General features: G+C 51.2%; 2 protein-coding genes across 6 annotated transcripts in view; one reads left to right on the forward strand and one right to left on the reverse strand.

Moving 5' to 3' along the window:
- LOC132538749 (basic proline-rich protein-like) lies at nucleotides 1-2,033 on the reverse strand. Its single transcript, XM_060191920.1, has 3 exons — nucleotides 1,807-2,033; nucleotides 1,122-1,616; nucleotides 1-64 (listed from the first exon to the last, which is right to left on the reverse strand). The coding sequence occupies exons 1-3, from the start codon at nucleotides 2,031-2,033 to the stop codon at nucleotides 1-3; spliced, it is 786 nt and encodes a 261-aa protein (XP_060047903.1).
- Nucleotides 1,232-20,020, forward strand: part of ZNF131 (zinc finger protein 131) — a 27,389-nt gene continuing 8,600 nt past the window's right edge. Inside the window, exons 1-5 of one of the 5 annotated variants that reach the window (XM_060191003.1) lie at nucleotides 1,232-1,330; nucleotides 2,049-2,190; nucleotides 5,277-5,378; nucleotides 8,747-8,891; nucleotides 16,300-16,982. In XM_060191003.1, the coding sequence (XP_060046986.1) occupies nucleotides 2,064-2,190; nucleotides 5,277-5,378; nucleotides 8,747-8,891; nucleotides 16,300-16,982 (1,057 nt within the window). In that variant the 5' untranslated portion in view covers nucleotides 1,232-1,330; nucleotides 2,049-2,063. The other 4 variants (XM_060191001.1, XM_060191002.1, XM_060191004.1 and 1 more) reach the window with 4 other exon arrangements.

The following is a 20,020-nucleotide window of genomic DNA, read 5'->3' on the forward strand; positions in this document are numbered from 1 at the left end:
TCATTGGCACTGGAGGTCACTAGTGGCTTCCAGCTCCCTTTCAACGTGCTCAGCAATGTGGGCTCTCAAATACACAACACAGCGCATACAGCCACGGAAATTCTCCTGTTATTCTCTCCCTCTTTTTCTTTCCCCCTTCAGGGTTATCTCTGGAATTCGGTGCCTGCACTAGGAATCCCCTGCTCCTGGAGGCCTTTTTTTTTTTTTTTCTTCCATTTTATTGGACAAGACAGAGAAATGGAGAGGGGGTCAGAAAGACAGACTCCGGTTGTATTGTTAAATGGGAAACTGGGGAATGTTATGCATGTACAAACTATTGTATTTACTGTCGAATGTAAAACATTAATTCCCCAATAAAGAAATTTAAAAAAAAAGAAAAAAGAAAGACAGACTCCTGCAGACCTGCATTACCACTTGTGAAGGGACCCCTCCCCTGCAGGTTGGGGGATCGGGAGGCTCGAACGGGGACCCTTGTGCTTCGTAGTATATGCGCGCGACCGCCTGTGCCCCCTTCTCATTCACTTTTTAATTTTTAAAAATTATTTCTTTATTGGGGGATTGTTTTGACAGTCGACAGTAGATATAAGAGTTTGTACATGCGTAACTTTTCCCAGTTTGCCACATAACAGTGCGACGCCCAGTGGGTCTTCTGCCCTCCTGTTTCAGCGTCTTTTCCTGCGGTGCAATACACCAACTCCAGTCCACGTTCTGCTGTTTTCTCTCTTTCATCTCCTTTTGTTTTTCATTTAAAGATTTCACTCATGAAGAAGACAGGCGAGAGGCCCAGGCAACATCACTCTGGCACATGTGCGGCCGGGACTTGAACTTGGGCGCTCCTGCTTCAGAGTCTAGTGCTCCATCCACTGAGCCACCCTGGACCACTCATTCTTCATTTCATTTCATTTCATTTATTTCATCATTTCATTTCATTTATTCATTTCCTTTCCTTTCCTTCCTTCCCCTGCTCAGCGCTGGCTTCTGGCGGTGCAGGGGCTTGAACCCGGGGCTCTGGAGCCTCAGGCAGGAGAGTCTCCCCTCCCCCGGCCGCCCCCTCTCTTTTTTCAAGTCGCCACGGTTGTTCTGCCGCCTCCAGATGAACGTGTGGACGCGGCAGCCCAGACCGGCCCCGGGGCGGGGAGCCCCCAGCCACGTGCCCCCGCGGGCGGGCTCCCGGGAGGAGGCGCCCCGCGGCCGGAACGTGCTCGCGCCCGTGGCCGCCGCCGCCGCCCGGACCCGGGAGCGACCGCACGTGCGCCGGCGACAGCACGCGGAGGGACCCGGCCGCCCGCGGGGACATGGAGGGCGACGGGCCGCCTCGGGGTAGGAGAAGGTGCGGGGCAGCCGGAAGAGAAGAGTCTGCAGGGAGCGGCCCGCCGGGGCGGGGCAGGGCAGGGAGGGCGGCCGCGGGCCCGGGAGGCGGGGGCAGCGCGGACGGAGACACGGGCCCGGGAGGCGCGGGGGCCGCAGGGTGCGACGTGGGCGCCTCGGGACCCCCGGCCCCTTCGCCCCCGCGCTGCGGCCCCGGCGCCCCCGCCCCCACCGCCTCCTCCCGCTCCTCCCGCTCCCGCCCGCGCGCCGGCCCGGCGTCCGCTCCCGTGATTGGCTCCCGGCGCGGGCTGGGGGCGGGGCGCGTCGCCCTCTCGCCTTACGCGTCGTAGGCGTGCGCGACGCGGTGACGCAGCACGTCGACGTAAGTGACGCGCCGGCCCGGGCCGCTCCTCCTTCCCTGAGTGAGTGCCGGCCGGGTCGGGGCGGGGGGAAGAGGGAGGGCGGGGGGGGAGGGAGAGGCGACCCGGGAGTCGTTGCGGGCCGCGGGCCGGGCCGGGGAGCGGGGGGTCCGGGGGCGGCGGCGGCCCGGGCCGGGCGGAAGGACCGGACGAGCCGTTAGAGCCGAGCCTCCGCTGCCGGCCCTGCGCGCCGGGATCCCCGGGGCCGCGTCCGCCCCGCTCCCGCTCCCGCGCCCGCTCCGGCTCCCGCTCCCGGCCCGGCCCGGCTCCCTCCCCCGCAGCCCCCTTGACGGCGCCGTGGGTCATGGTCCCCCTCTGCAGAGCAGCCTGACGGCCATGGAGGCCGAGGAGACGATGATGGAGTGCCTGCAGGAGTTCCCCGAGCACCACAAGATGATCCTCGACCGGCTCAACGAGCAGCGGGAGCAGGACCGCTTCACGGACATCACGCTCATCGTGGACGGTGGGTAGCCGGCCCGGCATCCCGCCCACGTCACCCCTGCGCTGGGGACCCCCGTCCCTGCAGGAGCCTCCGCAGAGGGTGTCCCTCCCGCCCACCGTCACCCCTGCGCTGGGGACCCCCGTCCCTGCAGGAGCCTCCGCAGAGGGTGTCCCTCCCGCCCACGTCACCCCTGCGCTGGGGACCCCCGTCCCTGCAGGAGCCTCCGCAGAGGGTGTCCCTCCCGCCCACCGTCACCCCTGCGCTGGGGACCCCCGTCCCTGCAGGAGCCTCCGCAGAGGGTGTCCCTCCCGCCCACCGTCACCCCTGCGCTGGGGACCCCCGTCCCTGCAGGAGCCTCCGCAGAGGGTGTCCCTCCCGCCCACCGTCACCCCTGCGCTGGGGACCCCCGTCCCTGCAGGAGCCTCCGCAGAGGGTGTCCCTCCCGCCCACCGTCACCCCTGCGCTGGGGACCCCCGTCCCTGCAGGAGCCTCCGCAGAGGGTGTCCCTCCCGCCCACCGTCACCCCTGCGCTGGGGACCCCCGTCCCTGCAGGAGCCTCCGCAGAGGGTGTCCCTCCCGCCCACGTCACCCCTGCGCTGGGGACCCCCGTCCCTGCAGGAGCCTCCGCAGAGGGTGTCCCTCCCGCCCACCGTCACCCCTGCGCTGGGGACCCCCGTCCCTGCAGGAGCCTCCGCAGAGGGTGTCCCTCCCGCCCACGTCACCCCTGCGCTGGGGACCCCCGTCCCTGCAGGAGCCTCCGCAGAGGGTGTCCCTCCCGCCCACGTCACCCCTGCGCTGGGGACCCCCGTCCCTGCAGGAGCCTCCGCAGAGGGTGTCCCTCCCGCCCACGTCACCCCTGCGCTGGGGACCCCCGTCCCTGCAGGAGCCTCCGCAGAGGGTGTCCCTCCCGCCCACCGTCACCCCTGCGCTGGGGACCCCCGTCCCTGCAGGAGCCTCCGCAGAGGGTGTCCCTCCCGCCCACCGTCACCCCTGCGCTGGGGACCCCCGTCCCTGCAGGAGCCTCCGCAGAGGGTGTCCCTCCCGCCCACCGTCACCCCTGCGCTGGGGACCCCCGTCCCTGCAGGAGCCTCCGCAGAGGGTGTCCCTCCCGCCCACCGTCACCCCTGCGCTGGGGACCCCCGTCCCTGCAGGAGCCTCCGCAGAGGGTGTCCCTCCCGCCCACCGTCACCCCTGCGCTGGGGACCCCCGTCCCTGCAGGAGCCTCCGCAGAGGGTGTCCCTCCCGCCCACCGTCACCCCTGCGCTGGGGACCCCCGTCCCTGCAGGAGCCTCCGCAGAGGGTGTCCCTCCCGCCCACCGTCACCCCTGCGCTGGGGACCCCCGTCCCTGCAGGAGCCTCCGCAGAGGGTGTCCCTCCCGCCCACGTCACCCCTGCGCTGGGGACCCCCCGTCCCTGCAGGAGCCTCCGCAGAGGGTGTCCCTCCCGCCCACCGTCACCCCTGCGCTGGGGACCCCCGTCCCTGCAGGAGCCTCCGCAGAGGGTGTCCCTCCCGCCCACCGTCACCCCTGCGCTGGGGACCCCCGTCCCTGCAGGAGCCTCCGCAGAGGGTGTCCCTCCCGCCCACCGTCACCCCTGCGCTGGGGACCCCCGTCCCTGCAGGAGCCTCCGCAGAGGGTGTCCCTCCCGCCCACGTCACCCCTGCGCTGGGGACCCCCGTCCCTGCAGGAGCCTCCGCAGAGGGTGTCCCTCCCGCCCACCGTCACCCCTGCGCTGGGGACCCCCGTCCCTGCAGGAGCCTCCGCAGAGGGTGTCCCTCCCGCCCACGTCACCCCTGCGCTGGGGACCCCCGTCCCTGCAGGAGCCTCCGCAGAGGGTGTCCCTCCCGCCCACCGTCACCCCTGCGCTGGGGACCCCCGTCCCTGCAGGAGCCTCCGCAGAGGGTGTCCCTCCCGCCCACCGTCACCCCTGCGCTGGGGACCCCCGTCCCTGCAGGAGCCTCCGCAGAGGGTGTCCCTCCCGCCCACCGTCACCCCTGCGCTGGGGACCCCCGTCCCTGCAGGAGCCTCCGCAGAGGGTGTCCCTCCCGCCCACGTCACCCCTGCGCTGGGGACCCCCGTCCCTGCAGGAGCCTCCGCAGAGGGTGTCCCTCCCGCCCACCGTCACCCCTGCGCTGGGGACCCCCGTCCCTGCAGGAGCCTCCGCAGAGGGTGTCCCTCCCGCCCACCGTCACCCCTGCGCTGGGGACCCCCGTCCCTGCAGGAGCCTCCGCAGAGGGTGTCCCTCCCGCCCACCGTCACCCCTGCGCTGGGGACCCCCGTCCCTGCAGGAGCCTCCGCAGAGGGTGTCCCTCCCGCCCACCGTCACCCCTGCGCTGGGGACCCCCGTCCCTGCAGGAGCCTCCGCAGAGGGCGCCCAGGCGCGACGGGGTCCTCGTGGTGGGCCGTGCAGCCCGCAGGCCGGCTCTCCTGGCTGCGCTCGTCCTGGCGCCTCCCTGGGAAGGAGCCCGGTAGTGGGGCCGGGGCTGGGCAGCTCCTGGGTGAGCTGTGAGCGAGGCCCTGGGGCTTGTCAGCCTGCCTAGTCCTCCCCTCCGCCATCCTCCTCCTCCTCCTCATCCTCCTCCTCCTTTTCCTCCTCCTCTTCCTCCTCTTCCCCTCCACCTTTTCCTTCTATTCTCCTACTTCTCTTCCTCCTCTTCCTCCTCCTCCTCTTCCTTCTCTTCCTTCCCCTCCACCTTTTCCTTCTATTCTCCTACTTCTCTTCTTCCTCCTCCTCTTTCTCCTCCTCCTCTTCCTTCCCCTCCACCTTTTCCTTCTCCTTCTTTTCCCCTCCTCCTCCTCCCAGATGATACATATGTAACCTCTGGAGCTGTGATCACAGTTACCCGTTGCCACCGAGCCAGCCGGCCGCAGGTTAAGTCGTAGGAGGCCCCTCGGCTCCTGGAGTGTAGCCGGCTGGCGTTTACATGACCGGCTTCAAGTTCCGGCTTCACGTGCGATGGAGATGACAGTGTGTTCAGGTTGCCGGCAGACTTTGGTCTGTCAAGTCGCGTAGCATTGTATAAGTGTGAAGACCTGGCTCACTCCACAGGCACTTTCCCATTTGTTTAGTAGCTTTGCGTTTGATTGTTATTTTCCTTTTCTACCTAGGACATCACTTTAAGGCTCACAAAGCTGTTTTGGCCGCTTGCAGTAAATTCTTCTACAAATTCTTTCAGGAGTTTACGCAGGAACCTTTGGTGGAGATAGAAGGTAAGCGATTGTTTTAGATCCGCTATTCCGCAAACATAAGCGAGGGTGCTTTCGACACTCAGTTTGGTGGAGAATCTCTGGGAAACGAGTGCTAGTGCTTCCTGTTAAGTGATTGTATACACTGCTCCTTTGGCACTTGAGAATTCTTCTAGCAAAGTGCTTGGTAGACCCATCTGCCAGGAGAAACTCTCAGGCTAAATGGTAGGTGTTAGTTTCTTAGAGGAAGTTTCTTAGAGTTAGTTTCTTAGACCGTGGCTTACACGGTCGGCCACTGCCTTTGAACACGAGGAGCGTGTTCTCGTCTTTGTTTAATGGGGCAGCGCTGCAGGCTGCAGGCTGCAGGCTGGTGGGCCCAGGAGTCTGTGAGCCAGAAGTACAGGTGGCGAGCACCGTGTGAGGGGCGGGCAGGTGAGCCGGCGTGCCATTCGGAGGATGTGCTGGCCGCCAGGGGAGCAGCGGGCTGGGAAAGGCCACCCGCTAGGCAGTGCCTGAAATAGAGCGCGCCTGTGCAGAGCCTGGACTTTCTCTTTCCTCTTTCTCTTCTCTTTACCAGAGAGAGCACTGCTCAGCTCTGCTCTTACGGTGGAGCAGGAGACTGAATTTGGGACTCTGGAGCCTCCAGGATGAGAGTCTCTTGGCATAACCATTGTGCTATCCACCCCTGTTGTATGTTGGATTTTTTTTTTTAATTGTAGTCCACTGGTTGCTGGGTGTTGGTGCTGTTCAGTTTGTGTGTGTCTTCTGAGATCCTTAGCAGTTCTTTGAAATAAGTGCATTTTCAATTTACACATGAAGAAGTAAGCTCCAGATGATGGTCTGCCTAGCTAGACATTCTGTGTATGCTATGAATGGATCCGGTTTCTGTGTATCTGTATGTATCTACAATATATTCCTCCATCGAAATCCAAAGCTAGGAAATAATTCAGCTTGCCTATGTAGATGGAGTTTTTAAGTTGCGGATCTTGTTAACTGTATGCTTTTTGTTATGAATAGTTGCATAGAAACACTATTCCCTTGGGGAAATGTGACAGCTAGGGGAGTGAAAAAATGTGTAGCGATAAGAATATTTAATTTTGTAATTCTCATTTAGCATTCTGGATATCTCTGTAGGATATCATGCAGTTGTCTGTGATGGACAGAGCATAGGCATAATGCTTATCTACAAAGCTACTGAATTTAGTTACCAGTGTGGATCTGGTTTCTGGCGCAAAGTAGATTTCCATCCATTTATTTACCTGAGGTCCTAGGTGACCCCAGACAGGCCACTCTACCTCAAATGCCGCTTTGCCTCCTCGTCTGCGAAGACGGTGGTTGGCAGACCTGTAACAGTAGCTTGAAATAACATGCGCAGAATAGCTGGTATGATTTGGTTCATTGTCAGAGCTGGTGAGTTAGAACTATTTGCCTCGAATACGGTACTGTATGTTAAGTACTGTAGCTTGATGAGTAGACGGCTCTCAGTAGTCAGTGGTAAGAAGTGGGTGAAGTGCAGCAGGTGCCAGAGACAGACTGAGGAATGAGAGCGAGTGGTTTAGCTTACGCTAGAGAGGGAAGATTTCAGGTAGGGACAAGCTTCTGAGCAGTCTTGAAAAGTCAAGAAGCGGGGCCGGGTGGTGGTGTGTCTGGTTGAGCGCATGTATTACAGTGCACAAGGACCCAGGTTCGAGCCCCCGGGCCCCACCAGCAAGGGGAAAGCTTTGCGAGTGGTGAGGCAGTGCCGTAGGCGTCTCTTTGTCTCGCCCCTCTCTGTCACCCCCTTCCCTCTTGACTTCTGGCTGTCTCTGTCCAATAAGTAAAGATTTATAAAAGAAAAGAAAAAAAAAATCAGAAAGCAGTACACACGTATTGCTAGTGAGGAATGAGGAGTACTGAGCTGCAAGAAGAGATGTAGTCTGCAGGTCTCCAAAGACTGACTAGCTTGGGATTTTCTGGTCTTTCTCAATGCTTTTGATCCGCTAAGTATGCTGTAATAAACACACGAGGTTTTAGTAAAACTATAGGCAGGTAAATAAAAACAGACAAAGGACCTGTGAAGTCCATCGCTCTGGGGTTGCTTCAGTGTTTCGGTAGGTCAGCAGCTGACTGTAGACTAGGAGTCCGCTAGGGGCCAGTTGTCTGACTCTAGATTTCTTAGCCGCCCCTCCCCCCCACACACACACACACATACACACGGCCCTTAGAAAACGTTGAGTATTTGGTATTTCATGGACATTTTTGAAGATCATGTTATGACGCTGGGTGATGTTAAAATCCTCAGGGGACTTTCCGTTGAGTATCGGCTTTGAGTTTAATGGGAACGTGGGCTCCAGTGTAGCACTGAGGCCTTACTGTGCTGTGGAGGCCCCCAGGGGTATCGACGTTATTCTTACAGCCTCTGCTTTGCCTCCTTCGTCAGTGCAGCTGAGACCGCGGAGCTACGGGATGGGAGGATGCAGCTTCCTCTCTCTCCTCTTCTGCAAGTCAGCTTCCGGGAACTCCTTTCCACGGTCCTCCTGACTAGAAAACGCGGGTTTAGCTACCCTGTGCTGTCATGCACTTGGCATCTGTCATGCTCATTCCTGGGAAGGGCTCCTTTTCCTAGACAGAACCGTTCCGTCCCAAGTTCTTAGGTCATAATGTCATTGCTGGGGCTGTATTAGAACTTGCTCTGAGAGCTCTGGGGGTCACCAGCTACACACGCGGTGCTGACCTTGAGGCAGGACTGAGAGCAGGAACCAAGTCCTCTCCCTCTCCTCACTCCCCACCCTCCCCTTTCTTAGCCAGAAAATCTTCTGTCGGACTTTTCTCTCTGCACCTGCTGTGCAGTTGAAGGATGCGGGCTGTCCTCAAGTCTGAGTCAGGCTATGTGAGAAGGAAAGACGCCTGGACTATTCTACGAGTTTTGATTGTTGTTTTAATCTATCAAAGTTGTATTTACATACATACTCTGTCCTGGGGCTTTATTGGAAGTCAGCGGACAGGCCAGGTTGTTGTGCGCTTCCTTCATCTCGCCTAGAACCGGAATCCCCACCTGTAAAATGTGAATAATTGCCTCTGAGTGCTAATCATCTCCCCTGACTACCCACTAGCCATATCGGCTGGGGTTTGCAGGTCGCAATGCCTGGGGTCTGTTTCTGGGTCAGTTGAATCAGTACTTGCATAAGGTCCGAATATCTACACCTAAAGTTCTTAAGGTCCGTATCATGTATGCTGGGATCTGAGGCCTCATGGTATCTGGCCATCATCTGTGAGAGCTGATTAGTGCTGAGAATAATCTTCAGTAATGGCAAATGCAAATCAAGCTCCAGACAGTGGGCTTCTTCTATACTGACTATTACAAGATTTGAGTCAACATGATACACTCTGATGAACTTTTATTTTTTTCACAGGTGTTAGTAAAATGGCCTTTCGTCATTTAATTGAGTTCACGTATACAGCAAAATTAATGATACAAGGAGAAGAAGAAGCCAACGATGTGTGGAAAGCAGCTGAGTTTCTACAGATGCTGGAAGCGATCAAGGCCCTTGAAGTCAGGTGACCACTTAGTTTTTTAATTCAGACACTTGTGTTCAATCCTGGGCATCCTGACTGAAAATACTGTATGTGTCATGCCACAAAGATTCATTCACATTTTGATGTGAACAGTACTTAAGGATCTGTTGCTCTTGGTACTATTCCTTCACTTGATCTGTCCTTATAGAAAAATTCGTGCTGGGAGTCGGGCTGTAGCTCAGTGGGTTAAGCGCAGGTGGCGCAAAGCACAAGGACCGGCATAAGGATCCCGGTTCGAGCCCCCGGCTCCCCACCTGCAGGGGAGTCGCTTCACAGGCGGTGAAGCAGGTCTGCAGGTGTCTGTCTTTCTCTCCTCCTCTCTGTCTTCCCCTCCTCTCTCCATTTCTCTCTGTCCTATCCAACAATGACAACATCAATAACTACAACAATAAAGACAACAAGTGGCAACAAAAAGGAAGAAATAAATATTTTTTAAAAAAAGAAAAATGCGCGCTAAAGTCAGTCAGTCATCTAAAGTAACATCTTTGTATCTAATAAAATAAAAGGACGAGGCGGCATTTTAGGAATCCCTCGGTCCCCGTAAATGGCATTATTGGATTCCAGTTGTTAGTTGTCATCCTGCTCTTAAGATTTGACTTTAAAACTGTTTGTGTTAGCTAATTGAAAAAATTGGTGAGGATAAAATAAGTAGACCGGGTGGGGGCAGTAATGAGTGAAGTTAGAAGTCTCTGGTGTGGAGTCGGGTGGTAGCGCAGCGGATTAAGCGCATGTGGCGCAAAGCACAAGGACCGGCGTAAGGATCCCGGTTCGAGCCCCCGGCTCCCCACCTGCAGGGGAGTCGCTTCACAGGCGGTGAGGCAGGTCTGCAGGTGTCTGTCTTTCTCTCCTCTCTGTCTTCCCCTCCTCTCTCTATTTCTCTCTGTCCTAGCCAACAACAAAGACAGACATAATTATAACTACAATAATAAAACAAGGGCAACAAAAAAGGAATAAAAAAAAATTTAAAAAGAAGTCTCTGGTGGTAGGGCCGGGTGGTGGCGCACCTGGTTGAGCACACATATTATAACACTCAAGGACCCGGGTTTGAGCCCCCAGTCCCCACCTGCAGGGGTAAAGCTTTGCAAGTGGTGTCTGTCAGTCTTTCTCGCTCTCTTATCAATCACCTCCTTCCCTCTCGATTTCTGGTTATTTTTATCCAGTAAGTAAATAAAGATAATAAAAACATTTTTTTAAAAAGATGTCTCTGGTGGCCAAAATATATGCTATATGGCCTGAGTCTTAAGTTCTGAAACTCTGAGGAGGGTGGAGTGGAGGACAGTAGTTGCATTACTTATAGTAATAAGGCGGCAAGAAGTGAATTGCTTAGGAGCTGTTCTACATTAAACTATAAACTCTGTAGGATGTATTCATTTAAAGACAAATCGTTTGAAGATTTCAGCAGGCTGGGAGTCGGGCGGTAGCACAGCGGGTTAAATGCACGTGGCACAAAGTGCAAGGACCAATGTAAGGATCCTGGTTCGAGCCCCCGGCTCCCCACCTTCAGGGGAATTGCTTCATAGGCGGTGAAGCAGGTCTGCAGGTGTCTGTCTTTCTCTCCCCCTCTCTGTCTTCCTTTCCTCTCTCGACTTCTCTCTGTCCTATCCAACAACAGCAACAACAACATCCACAACAATGATAAAAACAACCAGGGCAACAAAAGGGGAAAAATGGTCTCCAGGAGCAGTGGATTCGTGGTGCAGGCACCGAGCCCTGGCAATAGCCCTGGAGGCAACAACAACAACAACAAAAAAGATTTCAGCAGGCTTACATAGTGAATAGTGGTATGTAATACAGTAACTAACAACATGATCTGGGGCTGGGCTAAGTCACGAGCGGGTGGAGGATGTCACACTTGAACACCCAGATTTGACCCCTGGCACCTCATATGCCAGAACAGAATGGTAACTCAGATTTCTCTCGCTCAAGAAATAAAGTAGATCTTAAAAAGAAGAGAGCAAGACAGAGTCGGGCTGTGTGGGTGCTGTCCGAGCTCTGCCAGTGTGCAGCCTTGGTAAATGTGCCCAGCCTCCATCAGCAACTCGGTTCTGTCGTTAGTTAAACAGGAGTGATGATGACACTGCCTACCTAGGATTATTTGTGAGCGTTAAAGCATGCATGCAGAGGGCTTCGTGGTGTCTAGTACATAGTACAGCACACGTGCTGTTTCTGACAGTGACCCTCAATATGGGTGATTGGCGCTACAGGGTCATTATCAGAAACAACTATTATAGTCCATAAATACCTTTCCACCTAACGAACATAACTTGACAGTCAAGCTTGAAGTGAAACTTTTCTGATGATAACTTGGCGGATTCATATTCTTTGCCTAGTGACTGTCCATGGTGTGATACACATTTGTGAATAAATGAATTGGTTGCCTGCCATTTTAAACCAAATAGTACTCATATATATGAGTATATATGAGTGTGTGTGTATATCTATTTATTCATTTTTATGGAGACATAGAAATGGAGAGGGAAGGAGATAGGAGACACCTGCAGCACTGTGTCTCGTGTGGATCTCTGTGTCTCACAGGAAATAAAATGGAAGTCTAAAGGACCGGCAAACTGACTGACTTAGTAGTGTGCCCGCTTGGCCGTGCTTGTGACCCAAGCTCAAACCTGGGCCCCGCCCGATTGGAGGACACTTTTGTGCTGTAGTGTCTACTTTCTTTCTGTGTTTCGTATGAGCTAGAGTTTCACTTGAGAGCGACAAGCCAGAGCACCACTGCTTAGTCCATGTTGTGCTGGGGTGAACCAGAAGCCTCGGGCCTGGGTGTGTGATGCTCTATCAGTTACTTCTCCAGCCACTGTGGTGTCGGTGTCTGTCTCTGTCAGAAACGTGAGCCCGCACTGGTGGAATCTATGTGATGGGGTGGGTGGTGGAGACTAAGAATGATTGGATATAGTTATTTTCCCAGGCCTATTTAGATCTTACAGTAATTATAACTACTGGTGCCGTCCGGTGCAAGTACAATAAAATGTTTCTTGAATCGGGCATTGATTTTTCTCTGAGTAGCTCTTGAAGATAGAAAGAAAGCATCGTTACCCAGTAGCCACCGTCCGTACCTTTCAGTAGATGACAGTGAAGGGACTACTGTGCTGTAGGAAGTCCTGCCCCAGGAGCAAGTGTGCACAGGTGACTTAGCAATGGCCTCCGTGAACATAGAGTGGAGACTGCAGGGCATGATGGGCCGAGGGGGCCGCTTTATTAATAGTCTCAACTGATAAGACAGTTTAGTAGCCACGGTGACAACAGTTGCAGCCAGTTTGGCGCCAATGCCAGTGAGTCTTGCACGTCATGATTTCACCACTCCTGGGCCAACTTTTCATTCTTGTTTCAGACAGACAGAAAGTGGAGAGACCCCTCCGCACGGGGACTTCCCCGGTGCTGTGGCATTCCCATTGGGTGCTTGGGCTTGAGCCTGGACAGCATGCCTGGCAGGTGAGCGATTTCTAGGCCCTCTCCAGAAAGTTTTTTATTTGTTATTAGTAATTATTACCAGACACTCTTTGCCCCCACCAGGGTAATTGCTGGGCCTTCTTTCCTATATTACCACTCACCTTTCTCTGGAAGGTATTTTCTATTTTACATTCTCTTTACTCCCACTCCCACCCCCACCCCCAAAAGCGGAGGCAGAGACACCTGCAGCAGCACTTGAACTCCGGTCCTCTTGAATTACCACTCACACACGTAAAGTGTGAACACTTTAGCAGTATTTTTAGCCTCTTTTTAAATCTTTCAAGGGTGAGGGAATACATAGTGGTTATGCAGAAAGACTTTCTTGCCTGAGTTCCAAAAGTCCAGTTCCCTGCATCACCATAAGCTGGAGCAAAGCAGTGTTCTCATTAAAAAAAGTGGATTTTTTTTTTTTTAGAAAGTTTTTTTTTATATTTATTTTCCTTTCTGTTGCCCTTGTTGTTTTATTGTTGTTGTTATTATTGTTGTTATTGACGTCATCGTTGTTAGATAGGACAGAGAGAAATGGAGAGAGGAGGGGAAGACAGAGAGGGGGAGAGAAAGATAGACACCTGCAGACCTGCTTCACCACCTGTCAAGTGACCCCCCTTGCAGGTGGGGAGTCGGGGGCTTGAACTGGGGTCCTTCCGCCAGTCCTTGCGCTTTGCGCCACGTGCACTTAACCCGCTGCGCTACCGCCCAACTCCCGAAAAAAGTGGATATTTTCCAAAGATCGTTTTACAGAGAGAATTAGAACATCAGCCTGACAAGAATGGTGTCGGGGATCAAACTTTGAACCCTATTCTCATAAATAGGTACTCTTACCAGCTGTAATAGCTCAACAGATGTAGCTTTTAATGATTACATGTAAAGTCCGTGCCGCGGCCCTCAAGATGACGCAGTGGGTAGAGTATAGTACTCTCAGACTTGGGGTCCCAGTTTTGGTCCCTGGAGTCATTGGTTGTTAGATAGCAGTAATCAGGACGTTAGAAAGGAAGATACATGACGCAACAGACTTAACAATTCAGGAGTATAAATGGTTCTTGTGCTTAGATTAGTTAAGGAAGCCTGTTTTTGTAAATCCTGAAAGCAAACGTGTTTGCACGAAACTTCTTCAGTGACAAGCCTTATTTTGCTTGACTGAACTGCAACATTGCTTATTTAAAACTAACAAAGTTCCGGGCCCTGTGTGTGTGTGTGTGTGTGTGTGTGTGTGTGTGTGTGTTGTTAGCGGTTGGTGGTGGTGGTGGTGGTGTTGTTTCTGAGGGTATTTTGGGGGCGGGGGATAGGGACCAACATTTGCCCTAGAGACTTCCCCTTCCTGATCTATTGTGGTCTGACTTACATGTGATAAAATTTAGCCACTTTAGTCTACACTGAATTTTGGTCATCGTGTGCAATAGTGTGGCCACTCCATGACAAAGGGACATTTCTTTCTTTTCTTTTTTTTTTTTTTTTAAATACTTATTTATTCCTTTTCGTTGCCCTTGTTGTTTTACTGTTGTAATCATTATTCTTATTGATGTCATCGTTGTTGTTGGATAGGACAGAGAAAAATGGAGAGAGGAGGGGAAGACAGAGGGGGAGAGAAAGACAGACACCTGCAGACCTGCTTCACCGCCTGTGAAGTGACTCCCCTGCAGGTGTGGAGCCGGGGGCTCGAACCAGGATCCTTATGCCGGTCCCTGCGCTTTGCACCACGTGCACTCGACCGCTGTGCTACCGCCCAATTCCCAAAGGGACATTTCTGTAACAACCTTATAAAGTGAGTTGAGAACAAAAGTTGTCAGCACTCTTTGTTCCTAAGCCAGAGAGAAACATGAGGGGACTCACGGAGACCTGTGTCAACAGCGACCTTGTTCCTGCACTATTTTAACTTCTGGTCAGTTCCCCTGTGAGTGCACTGCTTCATGGCCTCTCCTTGTACAGTCTATCTCGCCCTGGATTGAATTAAGACTATTATCAACAGGAGTCCAAACAGCAGGGTGTCTGCAGCCTACAGTTCTCAGCTTAACCATGAGCTCGCTACCTTTAAGTCTTGGACTCAGCTGACTTCACTGGGCAAAGCCCTAGAAAGCCCTTTTAGCTTCTGTACTGACTTTCCCACTTGGAACTAGGCATTAGTCTAGGTACAGCAGGATATTTTAGTAATCTCAGTCCAGTCTCCCCCCCCCCCCCACCTTTAGATACAGGGTCATGGGGAACTCTGTCATTAGAGTCACCCTGGCTGTTTGTGATCCAAGGTTGCCAAGAATGCCGTCCAGAACACAAGTGAGCCTGCTTTGGGAATAGTCGTGAGATGGCCAGACATGAAGTGTTTTCCATGAAACATGTCATTTCCACAAGACAGCTCCTTAAATTTCAAGGGAGTGATGATGCAGTCATGATCAGAGTCATCTGTTGGGGACGGATGCAATGCACATTTCCAGATATTTGCAAGTTGGGGGAGAGCCACATCACAGCACTTTGCTGAGGAAAAGCCCTCAGACAGTCGGGAAGGATATAGATAACGCCCCCCCTAATCCAGGCCTTCAGCACTCAGAGGCAACTTCTCTAGATAGAGACAGGTGGACACGCAAGGAAACCAGCCACCCGAGCTCAAAGCTCTAGCCGCTGCTGCGCATCTCTGGAAGTCTGAGATATCTGTCATCAGGTGTCAGGATTTTTGCTCTACTTCCACAGGATTAGTACCTTCCATTTCTAGTAGCTCTCACTTCTTTACTAATCATATCCTCCTCTTTACCAGACCTTTCCACCAAATAACATAGAAAAATCTGTGCTAGATCTTGACCCAAAGCTTGTAACGAGGTAAAGGGTTCAGGTTCTGGCTTTTCATCTCTGCTTTTCCAGCCCGTATGACAAGTGTCTGCTTTTTAAAAAAGCAAATCCTATAAACAGGTGAGCCTGCCTGACTCTTGTACCAAAGAGACACATAATACACAATAGCGAGCACAGCTGCCCTCTGCCTTCCCAGGCTGCTGGTCATACTGCTGTACTGCAAGCAAATTTAAAAATGATAATCCAGAAGGAGTTCATTTACAGGCTGTGCACAGATTCAAGAGTCCTGAAGAATTGTCTCCAGCGTTGTCGTCTCTTAGTGAGTTTGTTGAATTATGAAAGTTCTTTTTACTTTACGAGACTTTTTTTCCCTAAGTCTTTTTATTTATCATTGGATAAAGACAGAGAAATTGAGAGGGGAGGGAGTAGTAGGGAGGGAGAGAGACAGAGATACTGCAGCCCTGCTTCACCACTCGTCAGGTTTCCCCCCTGCAGATGGGGGCCAGGGACTTGAACCCAGGTAGGTCCCTGCTCAGTGTTATGTATGCGCTTAGCCAGGTGTACCACCACCTGGCCTCTGCAAGATTTTTTGACTAATACTTTATAACAGAATTTTGTGAGGGAAAATTACTTTAATCTTGAAATTTGCTTTATCGGTTTTATTAAGGTTTCTACTTTCTCTAAGTGAAATCTTTCATTTTTAAACCATCGTTGCTCTGTTTCTCCTAAGGATTTTATTTATTCATGAAGGAGATAGGTGGGGGTGGGAGGAGGGTGAGAACACCAGACATCATCACCCTGGTACTTGTGCTGTCAGAGCTTGAACTTGGGACCTCATGCTTGAGAGACCAGTGCCACCTCCTGGACCACCCATTGTTGATCTGTGAGGGAGGAGAGAGAGACACACAACCCAAGGCCTTTCCTGCACCAGTTCTTGGGCTGTTCTAGATTTCATACCTAGGTTTTCTAATTTGTCTAATTGCCATTCTGTTTTGATTTGCTGTAGCTGTGTAGTGATCAGGCAGCCTAAATTCACTGAGCTTGTTCGGTGCCTAACTTACACACATTTTATCATCAGGTTATCAATTTCTTCCCACGTCTACAGGATTTTGATTTTAGACATAGTTGACTAATCGTAACTTTTATATTTCAGAAACAAAGAAAACTCAGCTCCACCAGAGGAAAATGCCACAGGGAAAAGTGAGATGAAAAAAAGGAAGATTGCAGAAACGTCAAATGTTATCACTGAGTCCTTGCCATCTGCAGAATCAGAACCTATTGAGATTGAAGTGGAGATTGCCGAGGGCACAATTGAAGTAGAAGATGAAGGTGTGGAGACATTAGAAGAGGTGGCTTCTGCCAAGCAGTCCATCAAGTACATTCAGAGCACAGGGTCTTCCGATGACTCTGCCTTGGCACTGTTGGCAGATATCACCAGCAAGTACCGCCAAGGAGATAGGAAAGGGCAAATTCGAGAAGACAGCTGTCCGTCTGACCCCACAAGCAAACAGGTAGAAGGTATTGAAATTGTGGAACTTCAGCTGTCACATGTGAAGGACTTGTTCCATTGTGAGAAATGTAACCGTTCATTTAAATTGTTTTACCATTTTAAGGAACACATGAAATCACACTCCACTGAGAGTTTCAAGTGTGACATATGCAATAAAAGGTATCTTCGGGAGAGCGCCTGGAAACAGCACCTCAGTTGTTACCACCTTGAAGAAGGTGGAGTCAGTAAAAAGCAAAGAACTGGGAAAAAAATTCATGTATGTCAGTACTGTGAAAAACAGTTTGACCATTTTGGACACTTTAAAGAGCATCTTCGAAAACACACAGGTAATTAGCAAATAATTTTATATTAAAAGTATATTTTTTCCAGTCTCAGCAGATCTTGAGTGTCTGAATTCTTGTTTTTTGTAACACTTTGCTCTTGGAATATTTGTGGAAATACTGGTGCTTCTTTACATTGAATGGGTTTGGCCTCTTTGTCATATGTTAGGTGGGCGTTTCTGTGTGGGCTCATTTCTGGGCTCTTGATTCTGCTCTGTTGACCCAGTGTCCAGTTTTCTTCCAGTACCATGACATTTTTTACTATTACCTTGTGTAACCTGAAGTTGGGGAGTGTGATACCTCCTTAGTGGTTTTATTTTTCCCTTTCCAGAGGTGCTTTGGCTATTTGTGCTTTTGCGGTTTCACACAAATTTTTGGACAAGTTGTTGCGTTTGGTTGAAACATGCCAGTGGGATCTTGATAGGGATTGCATTGAAATTGTAGATTGTTTTTGGTAGCATAGGCATTTAATGATGTTTATTCCTCCAATCTGGGAACAAAGAGTGGTCTCCCATTTCTGTATGTCACCTATTTCTCTTTACTTATTTATCGTTTTCCCCTCATGTCTTTTAACAAACAGTGTTTTATAGTTTTCCTTGGAAAGGTCTTTCAGCTTTTTCATGAGATTCACCCCAAGGTATTTTCCCTTTTTTGTTTTGATTGTAAATGGAATTGAAGTTTTTTTTATCTCCCCTTCTTCTGACTCCTTGTTTATATAGAAACATGCCACAGATTTATGAGAATAGATTTTGTATCCTGCTACTTTTTTTATGTACTTAAAATTTTTTTTTGTATTTATTTACTTTCCCTTTTGTTGCCCTTGTTTTTTTATTGTTGTAGTTATTATTGTTGCTGTTATTGATGTTGTTGTTGTTAGGACAGAGAGAACCGGAGAGAGGTGGAGAAGACAGAGAGGGGAAGAGAAAGACAGACACCTGCAGACCTGCTTCACCGCCTGTGAAGTGACTCCCCTGCAGGTGAGGAGCCGGGTCCTTGTGCGTTGCGCCACCTGTGCTTAACCCTCTGCGCTACTGCCCGACTCCCTGTATCCTGCTACTTTACTGAATTTATTATCTCTAGTACTTTGGTGGAGTCTTTGGGGTTCTCTCGATTATCATGTCATCAGCAAATAGTGATAGTGTGATTTCTTCTTTTCCAGTCTGTATGCTATTGACATCTCTTTCTTTCTTTTTTTTTTAATTATCTTTATTATTTATTTGGATAAAGACAGCCAGAAATCAAGAGGAAGGGGGTGATAGAGAGGGAGAGAGACAGAGAGACACCTGCAGCCTTGCTTCACCACTTGTGAAGTTTTCCCCCTGCGGGTGGGGGTTGGGGGCTCGAACCCAGGTCCTTGCGCACTGTAACATGTGTGCTGAACCAGGTGCGCCACCACCCGGCCCCAGACATCTCTTGCAAGTGGTGAGACCTTGAGAATGACGTTGAATAGTAGTGGACATAGTGGCCATTCTTACCTGGCTCCCAATTTGGGGGGAAGCTTTCAGCTTTTCTCTGTTGAGAATGATGTTAGCTATTGAGTTTGTCATAAATGGTCTTTATTATGTTGAGTTGTCTTTTTCCCAATTTCTGGAGGGTTTTTATCATAAATGTATGTTAGATCTTATCAAAGGCCTTTTCAGCACCAATTGATATGACCATATGATTTTTATCTTTCTTTTTGTTGATAATGGTGGATTACATTGATTGACCTACTGGTGTTGACCTACTGGTCCTGCTTTCCAGAGTTGAATCCCACTTGTCTTGGGGACTTATTCTCGGTATGTTGTTGGGTTTGATTTGCCAAGATCTTGTTCAGGATCTTTGCCGTCTATGTCCATCAGAGATAGAGGTTTTCTGTTTCTTTTCTGGTAGAGAGTGTCCTTTCCTGCTTTGGGGATCAAAGTGACGTTCACCTCATAGAACGTGTCTGAGTGCTTGCCCCTTGCCAGTTTTCTTAAAGAATTTGGGGAGAAGCAGTGTTGTTCTTTGAAAGTATTTCAGAATTCGTCAGTAGGGGCGAAGCAGTGGCGCACTTGGTTAGGCACACACATTACAGTGCAAGAGGACGTGGGTTCAAACCCTGGTCCCCACCTGCAAGGGGAAAGCTTCACAAGTGGTGAAGCAGGGCTGCAGGTGTCTCTGCCTCTCTTCCTCTCTCTCTCTCCCCCCTCTCAATTTCTCTGTCTCTATCCAATTATTAATAAATTAAATATATTTTTTAAAGAATTCTTTAGTAAAGCCCTCTGGGCTTGAGCTTTTATTCTTGGGCAGGTATTTGATTACTGATGCAGTTTCTATACAAGTGATTAGCCTATTTGAGCTATCTACTTTTGGGTTAGGCTAAGCAGGTGGTATGAGTGTAGGAGTATATCCGTTTCATCTCGGTGGTCCAGTCTGTTTGCATAGAGATGTTAATAATAATCACGTGATTCTTTTTATCTACTCATCTTCAGTTGTAATTTCATCTCTCGTTCCTCATTTGCTTTTATAGGACTGATGTTAATATTGATTTATAGTGGTAAGATAAGAGGGGTATAATTCCATACAGGGTTCTCTGCCCCATCCCTCCAGCAGAAACTGCAGTAGTTCTCCCAAGGTTGCTGATAGTGACTGGTTCGCTCTCGCTCTTATTCTGTGTGTACACACATTTTTTTTTTCTTCCCAGTTTTCCAACAATCCTGCCTTCACATCCTAAGTCACCCCTACAGCTACTACTACTTCCAGGTGTCTTTCCTTTTTTCCTCCTCTTTCTCAGATAAAAGAAACAGTGCCTGGCTTCCTCTGGTGTTTCCCAGATTCGCTTCCCTTTCATTGATGTTCCTAATTGTTCTTATCAGAGCTTCCTCTCTTTTTCTTTTTATGAGTCTAGCCAGTTGCTTCTCTGTTTTATTTACGTAAATCCTAATTACACAGATGAGCACACTTAAACATTCCTGGGCATGTTTATACCTTTGAATACATTGGGCCACACTCCTCTGAGGGCCGACGTGTCAGGATTGTGGATACTCGAGTCTTTTCTCTGCTCTCCTATGCGCCATTGCGAC

This window comes from Erinaceus europaeus, chromosome 5 (assembly GCF_950295315.1).
Source record: "Erinaceus europaeus chromosome 5, mEriEur2.1, whole genome shotgun sequence".
NCBI lineage: Eukaryota > Metazoa > Chordata > Mammalia > Eulipotyphla > Erinaceidae > Erinaceus > Erinaceus europaeus.